Source organism: Rattus norvegicus, chromosome X (assembly GCF_021556685.1).
Source record: "Rattus norvegicus strain SHRSP/BbbUtx chromosome X, alternate assembly SHRSP_T2T, whole genome shotgun sequence".
Classification (NCBI taxonomy): Eukaryota; Metazoa; Chordata; class Mammalia; order Rodentia; family Muridae; genus Rattus; species Rattus norvegicus.
Window position 1 is genome coordinate 75,674,637 of NC_141554.1, and position 16,443 is coordinate 75,691,079.

General features: G+C 40.5%; 1 protein-coding gene and 2 pseudogenes across 5 annotated transcripts in view; 1 reads left to right on the top strand and 2 right to left on the bottom strand.

Moving 5' to 3' along the window:
- Phka1 (phosphorylase kinase regulatory subunit alpha 1) overlaps window positions 1–16,443 on the bottom strand; it is a 138,569-nt gene that overhangs the window by 70,172 nt on the left and 51,954 nt on the right. For all 4 annotated transcript variants that reach the window (XM_087600652.1, XM_087600651.1, XM_087600650.1 and 1 more), the window contains exons 11-13: window positions 9,597–9,692; window positions 8,815–8,922; window positions 5,085–5,163 (exon numbers count right to left, since the gene is read on the bottom strand). In XM_087600652.1, the coding sequence (XP_087456778.1) occupies window positions 5,085–5,163; window positions 8,815–8,922; window positions 9,597–9,692 (283 nt within the window). The remainder of the gene's footprint in view (window positions 1–5,084; window positions 5,164–8,814; window positions 8,923–9,596; window positions 9,693–16,443) is intronic.
- Window positions 2,415–3,935, top strand: Klhdc2l1 (kelch domain containing 2 like 1; annotated as a pseudogene). Its single transcript, XR_015646588.1, has one exon. The product of XR_015646588.1 is annotated as a kelch domain containing 2 like 1 (transcript).
- Window positions 10,136–10,679, bottom strand: Rps27a-ps3 (ribosomal protein S27a, pseudogene 3; annotated as a pseudogene).

Below are 16,443 nucleotides of genomic sequence, written 5' to 3' on the forward strand. Positions count from 1 at the left end.
ACTGACAATGCCAAGGCCTCTGGAAACTAAGCAAGAATATTTCAGAGTATTAAACCACACTATAAAGAACTAGAGAATTAATGGACTACAAAGAGGCAGAAATATCAATGTGAAAAGAAGCCACATCTGAAAGCCAGATGGAGATTAATATAACAATAGATAAAGAAACTGGAGTGGGGAAATCTGACTATTTCAAAGGACTATTTGTAAAGAAGATTATAGGATCAAGTGGCAAAGGGGGAATTTATCTTGAGTAGGAGAATAAACACATTTTTCTGAGACTAAAGAAAAGGGAGCACGTATGGGTAAGATTATTGGGGTGGGAAGAGTTGGGAAACTAAAGAACATGAGAATATGAAAATGAGCTGGCATGAAGTAGCAGTCTATATATTAGGTGGAAACAAGGCATAGCTGAAAAAATATGAAAATGCTGTCTAATAATAAGAACAAAAACCAACAAACAGGAAGCGGAGTTGGAGACTATGGACATCCAATGCCACCACTCTGCTTATCATGGACTTTCCCCATGATATCTTCTAGTAGGTTTAGGATCAGAAAGTGTAGCCTATACAATTGATCTTGAACTACAATAGTTCGGCAGACATAGCAACAATATGATGCATTGGTGAATGGGATATTTAGGTGATCAAACATGAGGTAGAGAGGAACAGACTAGGAGAAATTAGAGACAAATAGGAAGGAGGGAAAAACCGAGACACATTGTTGTGGGTTGCTGTTTATATGCTGGTGAGGGCAGGCACAAGGGAAGGCAAGAGCCTGTGATTGGGCAGTGGAAAAGGAAGGCAGGCAGAGAACTTTAGAGATGGGACAGAGACAGAGGAGGAAAGTAGATGGAGAAAGAGATAGACATCCAGATTCTGCATGGCTTTAAATAGCCACAGGTAGCTACGAATATCTTACAGGGATGGATAATAACACGACAATTTGTCTTATCTAGGTGGGCAGTTCATATCAATATCAATTAGCTCTGAGTTCACTGCGTGGACGTTTTGTGGGGTGAGAATTTACTGATATAAATCTGACTGATAAATTACAAGCCTCTAGAGTATTGTGGGTTGGGTTATGGGGATTTGTGAGAGCTAACCACAGGGTGTGGGTGGCTGGAAACGTAAGCAGGATCTGCCACAAGAGAACCTGCAGGTAGGCGATCACTGCATGGGGCTAGCCATGGAGTCTGCTGGCACCAGAGAGTAAGTGGTGCTAGCATGGGATGGTGTGTTTTTTATTGTCACATGTAACATTGTTAGCAGAACAAAAGAATGACACACCTATAAGATCCAAAAGTTTGACCCATGGTGTGTGTGTGGTGGTCTGAATGAGAAGGGCCCCTATAGCCTTTAAGTGCTTAGCCCTCAGCTAGAGGGAAGGATTAAGGGACATAGCCTCCTTAGAGGAAATGTGTCAGTGGAGGTAGCAAAGCCCATATTATTCCTGATTAGTTCCTATTCTTTCTCCTCTCTGTCTTTCTCACACTCCATTTCCTCTTTCTCTGTCTCTCTGTCTTCTAACTGCAGATAAGGATGTAAGCTCTCAGCTACTTCTTCAGCATTACACCTGCTTGCCTGTTGCCATGCTCCTTGCCATGGTGGTCATGGACTCTACCTTCTGGAACTGCAAGCCTCAAATTAAATGTTTTCTTGTATAAGCTGCCTTGGTCATAGTGGTTTGTCACAGCAATAGAAAAGTAACAAAGACATTGTATGTAATCTAGAGATACAGAGAAAGGGTACTAGTGTCATGGATATCTAAAAATGTTAAGGATAAAAATAGAAGATAGCATCTACATCAATGCTGAAATCTAGTTTTATGACAGGATTTTGGGAGGAGGAAGAAGACTGTGAGTTGGGCTTCAAAGTCATAAATATATGAATTAGAACAAACAGAAGGTCAACATAGCAAGAAGGTTTAAACCTCAGAGGAAAAGATGCCTCTTTATGGGGGATGAAGAATAATAGTTTCTATAAAACATTTGCTAGCAACAATGAGGTGCAACGGCCACCTAAATAGATCACACAGAGTATCAAGTATAAGAAGCTTTAGAACATAGGCTGATTTTTCGTACAGAATCAACCTGAAATCCAAGGGACATTTAAAAGAATCTTTATAGTAGGACTTAATACCATATTGAAGAGTGATGTTGAATGAAAATTCACATCAAGAAGTCTACTCTCAAAAACAATGATAATGGAAATATTGAAAAAATAGGTAAATAGAAGGTAAAAAAAATCAACATTTGCCCCGCGGCCGGAGGCGGGGCGGGCTGCCAGTGAGAGCCGCCTCGCCGCTCTCCCGCTCCTAGCCAGGTCCGGGCTGCAGCGTGGTCCCCGCGAGACCCTCAGCCGCTGTCGGCGCGCGCCCCAGCGCTCGGCTCGGAGGCGGAGGCGCAGCACAGTAGAGGCGGGTCGTCAGCGCTGGCTGCGCGCCGCGGTCCACCGCTCCGCTTTCCTTTGTCTCCTGCCTGCGGAGCCGGAGCGGTCTCGGTGCCCAGCGGTGCAGCCTCAAGATGGCTGATGGCAACGAGGATGCTCGAGCGGAGGACATGCCAGGCCCGGCCTTCGAAGGCTATGAGGCCATGGAGCTGGCCTGCCCGGCCGAGCGCAGCGGCCACGTCGCTGTCAGCGATGGGCGCCACATGTTCGTCTGGGGCGGCTACAAGAGTAATCAAGTGAGAGGACTCTATGACTTCTATCTGCCCAGAGAAGAACTGTGGATCTACAACATGGAGAGTGGAAGATGGAAAAAGATCAACACTGAAGGTGATGTGCCCCCGTCCATGTCTGGGAGCTGCGCTGTGTGCGTAGACAGGGTGCTGTACTTGTTTGGAGGCCACCATTCCAGAGGCAACACAAACAAGTTCTACATGCTGGACTCAAGGTCTGCAGACAGAGTGTTACAGTGGGAAAGAATTGATTGCCAAGGAATTCCTCCATCATCAAAGGACAAACTTGGTGTCTGGGTATATAAAAACAAGTTAATATTTTTTGGAGGCTATGGATATATACCTGAAGATAAAGTATTGGGGACGTTTGAATTTGATGAAACATCTTTTCGGAATTCAAGTCATCCAAGAGGATGGAATGATCATGTCCATATTTTAGACACTGAAACATTTGCCTGGAGCCAGCCCATCACCACTGGCAAGGCACCTTCACCTCGTGCTGCCCATGCCTGTGCAACTGTTGGAAACAAGGGTTTTGTGTTTGGTGGCAGATACCGAGATACTAGAATGAATGATCTGCACTATCTTAATCTGGACACATGGGAGTGGAATGAACTAATTCCACAAGGTATATGCCCTGTTGGCCGCTCCTGGCACTCACTGACAGCAGTCTCTTCAGACCATCTTTTTCTCTTCGGAGGATTTACCACTGAAAAGCAGCCACTAAGTGATGCCTGGACTTACTGCATCAGTAAAAATGAATGGATTCAGTTTAATCATTCTTATGTTGAAAAACCAAGATTATGGCATACAGCTTGTGCGAGCGATGAGGGAGAAGTAATTGTTTTTGGTGGTTGTGCCAACAATCTGCTGGTCCATCATAGGGCTGCACACAGTAACGAAGTACTTATATTTTCAGTCCAACCAAAATCTCTTGTACGGCTAAGCTTAGAAGCAGTCATTTGCTTTAAAGATATGCTAGCCAACTCGTGGAGCTGCCTTCCAAAACACTTACTTCACAGTGTTAATCAGAGGTTTGGTAGTAACAACAGTTCTGGATCATAAGGCTTTGTAGATAATACTTCTGGTCTACTTGCATGGAAAACAGCCCTGTATTTGTCAGTGTCATCCTTTGTATAATTATATCATTGTTGTAGTTTGCAGCTTTCTGGGTTTTATGTGCATGTGAATGGCCTAGAGAACCTATTTTTGTGTCTAAAGTTTACAATAAATGTATTTAACACCAAAAAAAAAATCAACATTTTTTTGGGAGAAGTAAGAAGGATAGGAAAGAATCAAGCTTTGTGTTTTTTGTGTTTAGCACAAACTTCATTCATTGAAATTTTGACTAGGATTTTTTGAGACAGGATCTCTGTGATAGTTTGAATGAAAAATGGCTCCTATAGGCTCATAAGGTATGGCATTATTTGATAGGATTTGGATGTGCAGCCTTGTTAGAGTAGGTGGAGCCTTTTTGGAAGAAGTGTGTTACTGGTGGTGGGCTTGGAGGTTTCGGAAGCTTAAGCCAGATCCAGTCTCTCTCTTCCTGCTGCCTGATGGTTTGGATGTAGACCTCTCAGCTACCTCTCTAGCATCCTGTCTGACTGCATGCTGCCAAGCTTCCCATCATGACAATAGTGGACAAAATCTCTGAAGTGTAAGCCAGCCCTAATTAAATGTTTTCCTTTATGAGAGTTCCCTTGGTCATGGCGTCTCTTCACAGGAATAGAAACCCTAAGACAGTCTCACTACGTACGTATCCTTGGCTAGCCTGGAACTCCTGATATAGAAGAAGCTAGAATTGAATTCAGTGATCTGCCTGCCTTTGGCTCCCCACTGCTGGGATTAAACACATGTACCACTACACACAGCCCAAGACTCAGATTCTTAATGTTTAGAGAACTCAGTTCAGTGTTTTGCATACTGTAGATACTCTCACATTTAAGTTGTTTCTCAACGGAAAATTTTTAGACATACTGTCTAGTAAGATAATGATTAGAAGCAAATGTACTATGAGGGATACAGGCCTAACACCATAATGCAGGAGGATGTTAATGCATAGGGGGTTATGAAAAGAAAAGAATACTAGCAGAAACAGCACAGAAAATGTGGTTTAAAAGAATATAACAGTGACCAGTGGAATAAAATACCATAAAATTTTAAAGAAAAGAATTCTCAGAAATGAGGTATATCAAATAGTATTTTATAACCTCTGAGATCATCTTTCATTGACTTATTAACAGTAATTTTGAAACCAAACTAAATCAAATTTGTTACAGACTTGAAGCCTAAGATAGAGCCCCCAAATCTCTTTGCCTAATCAGACTTATAATATAATATTATATAATATAACATAATATAATATAATATAATGTTTCTATTGCTAAGAGTAAGTAATACATACCTTGAACCACTACGTCTGGCTTTGGGACAGTGGAAAACCTACGATTCAGGGGATCAATTTCTCCAGGAGCTAAAAATCCCTAAAGAAAACCCATAAAAACAAAATTAATAAGCCTCAAAAAATAAAGCTAGGGTACTGGAGAGATGGCTCTATAGTTAAGAGCGCTGGCTGCTCTTACAATGTGAGGCAGTGGACTGTGGTACCAGACAGAAAACCTGGTAAGGTAGAGCAGATTCAGAAACCCAGAAACCCTGGCAATTCTTTTTTTTTTTTTTTTTTTTTGGTTCTTTTTTTCGGAGCTGGGGACCGAACCCAGGGCCTTGCGCTTCCTAGGCAAGCGCTCTAACCACTGAGCTAAATCCCCAACCCCATCCCTGGCAATTCTTATACTTGAGAAAAGTAGATGTTTAGTAGGCGTTTAAATAAACTCCTGACCAGGTTCCTGTCTTGGCACACATGACCACAGCAGACCATTGAGAGGGCTGTGACAATCAGTCACATAGGGACAACACCTGAAGTCCTTCCACATGCAGATGAGGCGTCCCAGACCAAGTCATTGGAAAGCATCTGCCTCTAGACTCCAACCCGCCCCCAAATGTTTATAAGGCCCTGTCCACAAGGAATAACGGGCACGAGTTATTTCACCAGAGATCTTCTGAAAATTCCTGTCTTATCAAGCTCTAACACTCCAGGGAAGAGCTTTCTCTCCAGAAGCTGGACCTCAACCTGGCCCAAACAGCCAGTGTGAGAGCCTGACCACAGCTAGTTCCTGCTTGGTCACCCCAACCTTGACCCCTAGCTGTCTGCTGTATCCTACTGTCTGCCACCAACTCCAAGGGAAACTGAGACCTTAGAAGTGGCCCAGCAGCCCACCTTGTTCTGGCTTCTTCTTGAAGAGCTATAACCCTCTGGCAGTTCCGGCTGGGCCAGGGCCCCTCTTCCCCCAGATCTTCTCAGATAGTGCCCTGTATGCAGACTGACATTACAGAAGACCTGAGTCTTCCATTCCCAGCACCCACAACTGTCTAATACCAGTTTTAGACAAGCTGATGCCTCTTCTCCCTCCAGTGGCACTATCCACATATGGTATGTAGTATACAAGCGTCCATACACATAAAATAAGTAAATAAAATGATAATAAAACAAAATTTAAAAATAGTAAAAAAATGTAAAAAAAAGGAAAGTTAGTATTTTAGGGGAAAATGACAGAAAGAAGACAGTAGTAGGTGCCACAAATCCTTATTTTTTTGAAGAATAGTAGGTTATAAATTATAAATAAATAGAAAGTTTCTGGTTATTCCATTATCTTCTTTGGATATATTTATATGTTATGACAGACAAATGAGCAAAAATTAATGTCTTAGAAATAGGAAAATGGTGTGGGAAGATTTAACTGAAAAGGGTGAAGGATAGCAAAGGGATAAATAATACCATGGCGGGGGCAGGGCAGACAGACAGATAGACAGACAGGGAGACCATAGTATTAATGTAGGCTACTTCCATCTTCTTTGGTTGCCTCACGGAACTTGAAGGTAGATCTAATAGCTGAAGACACCATATCTTTAGATACAGAATTTGAAGGCATTAAGCCAGAACTGATCAGAAAGCTTCCTACCTGATGATTAGAATTCTAATGACCAAAAGTGGTAAGCGGGGTGCCAAGAGAGAAAAGCAATCAATAGTCTTGGCCAGTTATGAAACCTATGGACCACAATATGGCAAGATATCCCCAAGGCCCCAGCAGTTGTACTTATAGAGGCAACCAGCAGTTGTCTGATTGGACTACTCAATAGGAGGCAACTCGTGTCTGATACTGGAAACCTGGCCAATTACCCTTGGCCGTTAGGGTCATAAAACTTAGAAGAGAACCTACTATTGCTACTTTCCTAACCAGTATTAATTCCTAACTGAATTCTAAGTAACCATCCTTATACACACAGGTACATATAGCTCTCACCTCTCATCAAAGAAGCTTCTTTTTGCAGCAGACAGAAAACCACAAGTGGTTAAAATGCAGAGAACAAATGACTTTGGGGTATCAACCCTTATCAACACATCTACAATACCCCTATACCTAAGACTCAGAGAATATAATGGTGGAGCAAGTGGAAAGATTTTTAATAACTAGGGGACCAGGACATGTGCTGAAATGTATTGTACTTTCTATATATGATAGGGAAGCTGCATTCATGAAATATAAAAAAAAGCGTGGTCACCTAAGTAAGACCTCCACAATGACACAACCAATAGACATGGCAACATGAATGTGGAAAATCTCAGGGGACTCTGGACAAAGATCTATAGGCAATTAATGGCTGATGAGACAGGGAGAACCAGTATTCTCCAGGAATGAGCCCTCTAACAGGTTATCCAATCCCAAGTGGTCAATCCTAAATATACATATAAGCAACGCGAGAGGCACCTGGCAGCCTCTGTACGTGAAATGGAGTAAGACATGAAAATAACATAAATGCAGCACACATGCATGGAATTCTCAAAATAGATTAAATTTAAAAACTGATAATAAGCATTGCTTGCTTGTCTGTCCATGTGCCTGCTGTGATTTTTGACTAGTAGAAATCTTTTTACTTATTTTCCATATGTTGTGAAATAAGATGAACTCACCCACCGTTTTCCTTAATAATACTGAATCCTTCCTTTTTATCCTATTTCATTTCTTGTTGGACAGGAAAGGTACTGGACAAAGATTACTTTGAAGCATTATGCCCATTATTGCTAGATCCAAGCTCATGTCAGTTAACAACTATCAAACAGCCATGGCCACAGAAAACAAAACAAAAAATAGAGCTGTAGAAAATAAATGGCCACATAAACAGGTAAGAATCTTCATCAGAAATGCCAGCTAAGTTCCAAACTAGATTCTCCAAGAATGTGGGGCTCTCATATCAAAACAATCATGCTAGGTGTGAAGAAAAACATTTGTAATCCCAGAGCCCAGGAAACAGACACAGAAGGATCACTGCAAGCTCAAGGCCAGCTTGGTCTATGTGGCAAGTTCAAGACCAGCTACTGCTATATAGCAAGACCTTGTCTTTTAAAACTAACATAGAGTGTTGAAAATAGGGTTTTCAGAAAGGACTAGGTAATATCCTTCTATGTAGGCTCAAAATGCTTCCTCCCAGGAAACTGGATATAAAATTGTACCTCATTAAGAGCTATCTTATAAGATTTTGATCTAAAGAACATTTAGGAAGCTTCTTACTAAAAAGTAAAAAACAGTAACAAAAAACCCCACTACAACAACAAACAAAAAAACATGGTCAAAGTACCCCAAATGATCACTTAATTCAATGAATGAATGAATGAATGAATGAATGAATGAAATGTTATGATGCTTAGGAAGGTTGGCATTTAATCCATCACCAGTAATCACTACGCCTAACTGCATTGTTTAGTCACCAGGCAAGACACCAATGACGGGAGTTTTGAAAGGGAAAGATGCACAACTTGATTCCTGAACAGCACCAAGTGCAATGCCCAAGTAGGGAGCTACGGGCAGCAGAATAGATAGTTGCCAGGGAGCAAGAGATTTTTGTCAAGTAATGGCCATACCCCTATGCCAAAGAGCTAGAGGAAAAGCTGTAATATCAAAGTATAAAAGGATGAAGAAATTATTTGAATTTAGTGAGTTCATTGCCAATCTGATTATAATGGTGACTATGGTAAACAAATAAACAAAAGGTGGGATAGCTTTCAAGTCTTCCCTTACCTCCGCCATCAAGTTTCCTAAAATATATAGGGACTGACCCCACATGTGAGGCAATTTTCCCATAGGGACTCGATCCACGGTGTGAGGATTTTGATATTCTTCATCAACCTAAACGACGAGATAGAGAGATCAAATAAGAGGCAATGCTAGAAAGCGTAAGACACCAGATAACAAAATACTGCAGTCTAGATTGTGATTTATAGTTTATAGGCAATGGATTGAAAAGCTAAGTAGGACAGTGCTCAAGCTATAATATGTGAGTGAATCACCGAAGAATCTTATGAAAATGCAGATGGAATAGGGGTGGATGAAACCTATTCATAATAAATCCTCAAGGGACACTTGAGGCTGATAGCAGCTCATTCTCCAAATCCCACCAGAATGTAAAGCTGCAGCTCTACCATGTCTAATTCTCCTTCACAAACAACGACAGCACCTGCTTCACTTTCCTAAGTCTGATTTACACCGGCCATCTCAGATCCCTGGCTTCAGAGGATAACAAGCTGACAGGACTGGGTCACCTACTGATCTCCTCATTCTCAGAAATGATACCTGCTTTCATTTCCATCTCTTTGTATAAGAGCACCATAATTGAGACTGCTTTAACAATTTATTACTGACGGAATAAAATCGTATTTCTGTTATCCTACTCTGAGAACCCAAACTTTAGAATATTAAAGTCATAAGGTACAAAGTCATAAACACTGAGACTCAGATAAGTCAGTATCATAGAAACACATAGAAATCCTTTCCTGTCAACCGTCCAGCACTATCCAACTCACCCTGTCAGGAGGAACACTGTACAGCTCTGGAAGTAGTGGGACTCCATTTTTGCCCTTGATGAGGACTGCATCAAGAGCCTCTCTATATTCTTGAACCTACAGAAAAAAGAAAAGAAGAAAACCAAAATTTTAGAAACGTTATGTGGGAATCATAGCAGAAGGATACAGCCAAAGAAAAGGCTCTATCACAACAGAGCTTGTTTAACCAGGTAAAATGGACAGGAAAGAGGGAACAGTACTGTGTCGACCTGACACACACTAGAATCACCTTGAGAGGAGGGAGCCTCAGTGGAAAAGTGCCTCCCTAAGATTAGGCTTACAGGCAAGCCTGTCTGTAAAGCATTTTCTTAGTGAGTGATTGACAGGGGAAAGCCCACCCCATTGCAGCCAGTGTGATCCCTAGGCTGTTGGTCCTGGGTAAAGGGCTTTTTAAGGAGCTCAAGCATGGCAACCAAGACACTGGCAGGTCTTGCCTTCCTCTTTCCCTCTTGCTAAACTGTTAGATTACTTTTCTTTCTGTTTTGTTTTGTTTTGTTTTGAGTTCCTTCTTTTTATTAACTCATACACAACTACTTGTCTTCTGGTTTGTTGAAGCAGTAAGTCAGATAACACTTGCCACAGTAATGCCTGTCAAAGTGCCTACCCATGAAAACTCCAGCACCATATTCCTCAGAAGGGCATTCCTGACGAAGTCGGCTGATTTTGCCATTTTCATCCACCTTATAGTATTTCAGCACAGCCAACTTGACCTTCTTCCTCTTATGCTTGTTTTTCTTTGGGGTGGTGTAAGACTTTTTCTTCCTTTTCTTAGCGCCACTACGAAGTCTCAGCACCAGATGGAGCATGGACTCCTTTTGAATGTTGTAGTCAGACAAAGTACGGCCATCTTCCAGCTGCTCACCAGCAAAGATCAACCTCTGCTCATCAGGAGGAATTCCTTCCTCATCCTGGATCTTGGCCTTTACATTTTCTATAGTGTCTGAGGGTTCAGCCTCGAGCGTGAGGGTCTTCCCTGTAAGGGTCTTCACAAAAATCTGCATCGCGGCGGCTGCTCCACCCACAATGGCGGATCAGAAAGCTAGATTACTTTTCTAAAGCTAGCCCCCAACAAACATTCCCTTACTTAGCCACTGACTCATTCTTGTGACTGATCACCAAAGTACAAGTATCAAAATGACAAGTCCAGCAATCAAATTTTATTATTTGGCTATACTGGCTAACATGGCCAATCAGGGTACACCAACTCAGCCTAACACAGACTTCCCCTATTCTCTCTTTATAAACCACTCCTGCAGAAACACTGCTCCTTTTTGCCAAAAATTTGGTGTCTAGGTGTGTTTTGTCCTGACTCCAAGCCCCCTTACACTGGTTCTATAAGAAAACAGGCTGAGCAAGCCATGATGAGCAAGCCAGTAAGCAGTACTCCTCTATGGCCTCTGCATCAGCTCCTGCCTCCATGTTCCTAATTTATACACTGTGGTTCAGGATATGGAAACAAATCAACCCTTTCCTCCCCAAGTTGCATTTGATCATGGTCCTTTGTCATAGCAATATCACCCTAACTAAGGCAGGTACTCATTGAATGTAGCATGGAAATTTTGTATAGTTTAATACATTTAATTCGATTTTCATCTTAGTTGGTATGTGTAATTGAAGTCCTTTAACACGAGGATTATGTTCAAAGAGGTTCTGAACTTGTAGTTCACTAGTAAGAACTTTGTTTACTAATGATTTTTCTAAATTAAAATTTTAATGATACATTTTAATTTTTTATATGCATTGGTGATTTGCTTGCATGTATGTCTGTGTAGGGGTGTCAGAGCTCCGTAACTGGAGTTACAGTCAATTGTGAGCTGCCATGCAGTTGCTGGAAATTGAACCTGGGTCCTCTGGAAGAGCAGCCAGTGCTCTTAACCTTTGAGCCATCTCTCCAACATTCTGGCTTTTGTTTGTAGACATATAGTGTTTTAAAGAAGCTATCAACTTGAGAGTACGTGGACGAGGCTTGAGAGACAAGCTGGGAGGGGTTTGAGGAAGGGAAGGATGAGGGAGAGTGGTGTAATTCTATTTCAATTAAAAATACTTTTAAATGTTGCTTTTTGTTTTTTGTTTATTTTTGTTTTATTTTCAAAACAGGGCCACACTATGTATCACTGATTGTCCTGGAACTCATGCTTTAGACCAGGCTGGCCTCAGACTCACAGAGATCCATTTGCTTCTGCCTCCCATGTGCTAGAATTAAAGGCATGTGCCACTATGCATGGCAAAAATTATTTTTAAAACACCTATGTGTTTTTGTGTGAATATATGAACATGTATGTTGGTACCCTCGGAGGCCAGAGATGTCAGATCCCTGAAGCTTGAATTGTAACTCCTGTAAGTATTGTGAACTGCATGACAAAGAGTGCTCAGAATCAAACTTGAGTCATCTGGAAAAGCATTGTGTGCTCTTAATCATTGAGCTATCTCACCAGTCCTTAACTTGGCTCTTATTTTATTTCTTTCTAAGCTTTATTTTTATTTATGCATGTACACAACTGTGTGTGTGTGCATGTATGTGCACACATGCAGGTGTGTGCGTGCACATGTGTGTCAGAAGAAGACCTAGCATCCCCTGGAACTGGAGATGCCACTGGTTATGAGCTCTTTGATGTGGGTGCTGGGACCTGAACGTTGATCTTCTGCAAGAGCAACAAATGTTTATAACTACTGAGAAATCCTCCAGACCATTGACTAAGAGTTTACAACTACATTTTTATGAATTGCTTTTGTTAATTAGTATATAAAATAAAGGATTTTATTATGACATTTTTTTTTCGGAGCTGGGGACCGAACCCAGGGCCTTGCGCTTCCTAGGTAAGCGCTCTACCACTGAGCTAAATCCCCAGCCCCTTATTATGACATTTAACATGTGCATTTTATTATACTTTTCTTATACACACTTTCCCATTACCCTGTCATCTCTCCTCTCTAGATTTGGCTGCTGTTATGGTCAGGTTTATGTTATTTACTTAACATTTGCTGAAACATAATAATAATTAAATTATAAAAAGGGGAAGGGTCAGGATACAGCTCAGAGTGTCTAGCATATACATATATAAGGCCTTGGTCTCATAGGAAATAAAACAAAAACAAATACATACACAAAACCAAAACCAAAACCCTATAATTTATGGCAGAAAACACAGTACATACTTCTTCAACACAATAGCTTCATCCCAGCTGCTTCATGGTATAAATAGGATGTTGATGAAGTCACAAACTTGTTCAAATGTGTTTAATAGATTGGGGTACAGTTTGAGTATTGTGGAGGGGTTCCTGGAGGCTTCAAGACAGGCAGAAAAAAAGATCAGGGTGAGGTAAGAATGAAACTAGGATCAGCCCAATTTTGGTAACCAGGATTTGGGCCAGGATTTCTTGAGTCTGACCCAGATAATTTACTTTAGCTGTACTTAAATACTGCCCAATTTTGGAAGAAAAATCAAGTAACAATTATCTCAGCCCCTTGAGTACAACAAGGCTTAAGAAATGTTCACACTGAAGTTCTTTGCAAAGGCCATATGGCTTTATCTGTAAGACAGCTTCTTCTTGACTTCAGAAACAATGCTTAGGATAAGGGTCTAAGGAGAGTAATGGAAAGAAACATAATACAACATAGAAGTCACTGAGGTTGTTATAAATTACAAGTGACACTCTCACAACAACAAGTTTCATGGCCTAGAAGTAATGTTCAAGGTTTTAGGAGTCTGGGATAAACAAACATAATATTCTGGGTGATATGGGAGGAGCCTGGCTCAACAGGTAGCAAAGGATTACCAGGTTGTAAACTACATTTTCCCCCAGCACTCCAGGAGAACAGCCAAATATCTTCTCCATTAGGAGACACCAGCTGTGTGCTTAACTTTTCCTGGCTTCTCCTGTGTGCTTATCTTTTGAACCAACTGCATCAGAGGGGCAGCCTGAGGTTACAAGATTACTACTATTACCTTTCCCAGTAGCCGCACAAGGTCTTTGATATCAAAATGCCCAGCACTTCAATTGAAGTAAATTTAGTCATTTGAAAAGAAATTGTAACCAAGTCCTTGAAAGTCTCAGAGCTCAAAATGTCCTGTGTGTTAACTCCAAAAAATAGAGTACTTTGTCCCAGAGACACTAATGAGCCCTTTCTGGGAGGAATGGTTTCTCAGTAAGAAAGCTGAGGCTTCCCAGGGTTTGTAGATGCTGTGGTAAGGGGTGCCATTGAACAAATGACTGCAGGGAAAGGAAGAATATACTGTATAATGTTTTGCTATCAGGAATCGACTTTGAGGCCCTTTCTCAAGGCTCAGCAGCAGGTAAAGTATGATAGGGTAAAAGGTAGATTATTGAATCTACTATTCTCAAGTATTTTAATTGGCACGGATTATTGTATTATTGGTAGAAATTTGAGCTTATTTTGTTCAGTTCTTGCTTAATGTACTGTATATATGCAATTCATTTTAAAATGTAACATAAAGTTCTGGTCTTATAAAAGCTACTATTGAAAACTATTTAGGATAATTAGAAATGCAAGTTAGGAAGTAGTCACTTATAAATAATCTTACTTTGTTGTTTTGTTAGGTACTATTTTAGCTAACTACAGAAGTAAGCTTTATTTAGTTTTGTATATGTTTTCAAAGTTAAATAGTTAATAAATAGCTGGAAACAAAAGATGTTTGGCTATTAAGATATACTGGAACAGATAGGTGGTCTGCAAACACATTAAAGAACATCGCATTTAAGTTGGTTTACTAATAAAAGGCTTTTCTCACATCTGTTCCTGGCAGCACCCCCAACATACTTCAAAGAAGATGTTGGGCACCAAAGAACCTCTACAGTTTTGGAAGCTGCTTGCTCAAGTAAACTTTTATCTCTCTCAGGTCTCTGATGGGGTTGAAGACATATAGGTATATTCTTCCAGCCTTTCTTATTAAAAGATTAAAGACATAAATGCTTAAGTTGTTTAGAATCTAAGGAAATCCTTTAGGGTTTAAAAAGTGTTTATAGTTGTATAAAAGAAAATTATGAAAGTGATTTAGATACAAAAGTTTGGACTTACCAGGATAGGATAGATAGTGGAGTACTTTCTCCAAGATTGACAAATATATATGGACTGGACATTGTAAACACAATTCTTACTTGATAGTTCTTATAACTGTAAATAGTTTTTTGATGTTATAAAAAACAAAGGCCTTTTTGGACTACAAGGGGAAAATGTAGTAAGAGTTTGGGTTTCTTTAAAAATCTGGTTATACTACGTGAACATGTTTTTGTTGTAATCCCAGGTGTGGGAGAAGCAGCTGCTTCACAGGTGGTCATGATTTGCCTCATGCACTAGCAGCCGCATGGTTTTGCCAGCTGCAGATAGTTTACATTTGGAATTCTGGGAACTCTTCAGAGGATATAAATGCCAGTGCTCTGAGATGAACTGGGACACACTGAAGTAGCTGCTGCTTGTCAAATTTTTGTGACCAAGGAGACCAGAACAAGTTGGAGATATCCTGACTACAAAGATTGGATTTACCCTAATGAATTTAATGCCCCTAATCAGCAGGAAGTAGTCTAAAGAGATAAATGTTTCCTTTCTCCTCTAACCTTTTTCTCCTGTCAGGAGCCATCTAAGATAGGATAAGGCTAGCAGGTGAGTTTCCTGAAGGTAGCCCACATTTTTGCATGGACTATGATGGGAGACCTGTAAGAATGGGTCAGCAGGATCTTTGGAAACTTCATCCCAGGATTGCTTCTTGCTACTGATATGCCTTTACTGTCACTGTTACATATCCTAAGGATTCTTGGGCATCAGTCCACCCTATTGAACAGATTTCCTGCAGATCAACATAAAAATAAACTTTCATGAATTAATGCTGCTTAGATGAATTAGTGCTTTTATAGAATTCCTGATTTGATTCAAATAATTTTAGGGGGAAAGGTCTAGGAGATGATTTTAATTGCTTTGCCAAAAAGATAATAAAGTTAGAATCGAGAATAGAATATGCCCACTCATAAAATAGTAAGTAAAGGCTGCATAATAAAGGATACAATGAGCTTTCACAACTACACTAAAAAGAGAAAAAGGCGTGGGACAGATTTGTAATCAAGGAAACACATTCATTCTAGTCAGATCCAAAGATGAAGTCACAGGTGTGCACTATGATAAAGTGAGACTATGTGAAACTGTTGCTTTGAACTTATAATGAGCTTATAGAATGAAACACTGCTTTGTACTGACTATCAACATCTTTCTGTAACTCCCCTTTTGTGTAACATTTTATCTATGTGGTAATTTTCTACAGAACTTTGTCTAAGAAAGTATAAAAAGTCCAGAGTGAAGAACTAAGATGGTAGATGGCGGGCTATGCCCCATCCATTCAAATGTATATGTATATGTCTGTTCACCTACATGTGTGTATTTACATATATGTGTAGGTATATGTGTATGTATGTAAGTATGCATGAACACTTTTGAAGCTGATGAGATATGTGGTTGGGGCCTGACCAGAATGGGTATGTCTATGAGTTCATGTGTGTCTGTGCAAATTGCCTATGTAAAAGATTTTTTTCTTCTATTTTCTTCCTGGTTCATGAAGAATTAAATGAGCCCAAGCCTCTTGCCTGGACAGAGAAAGGTCCTTAAGCAATAGAGATAGAGTAAGAAACCAGCACTTAGCACAAAACAGTGAGAAAGAGCTAAGTTTCCAGAGGCCAACAGGTTCTGCCCTTCCCCACTAGAACAGTAAGAGAGAATTACAAGGCCACATAGATCATTGTTCTTTGGCCTTTGTCCAACTGTGTTCATCTCAGCTCGTTCCCCAGCTGGAGCAGGCCTCTG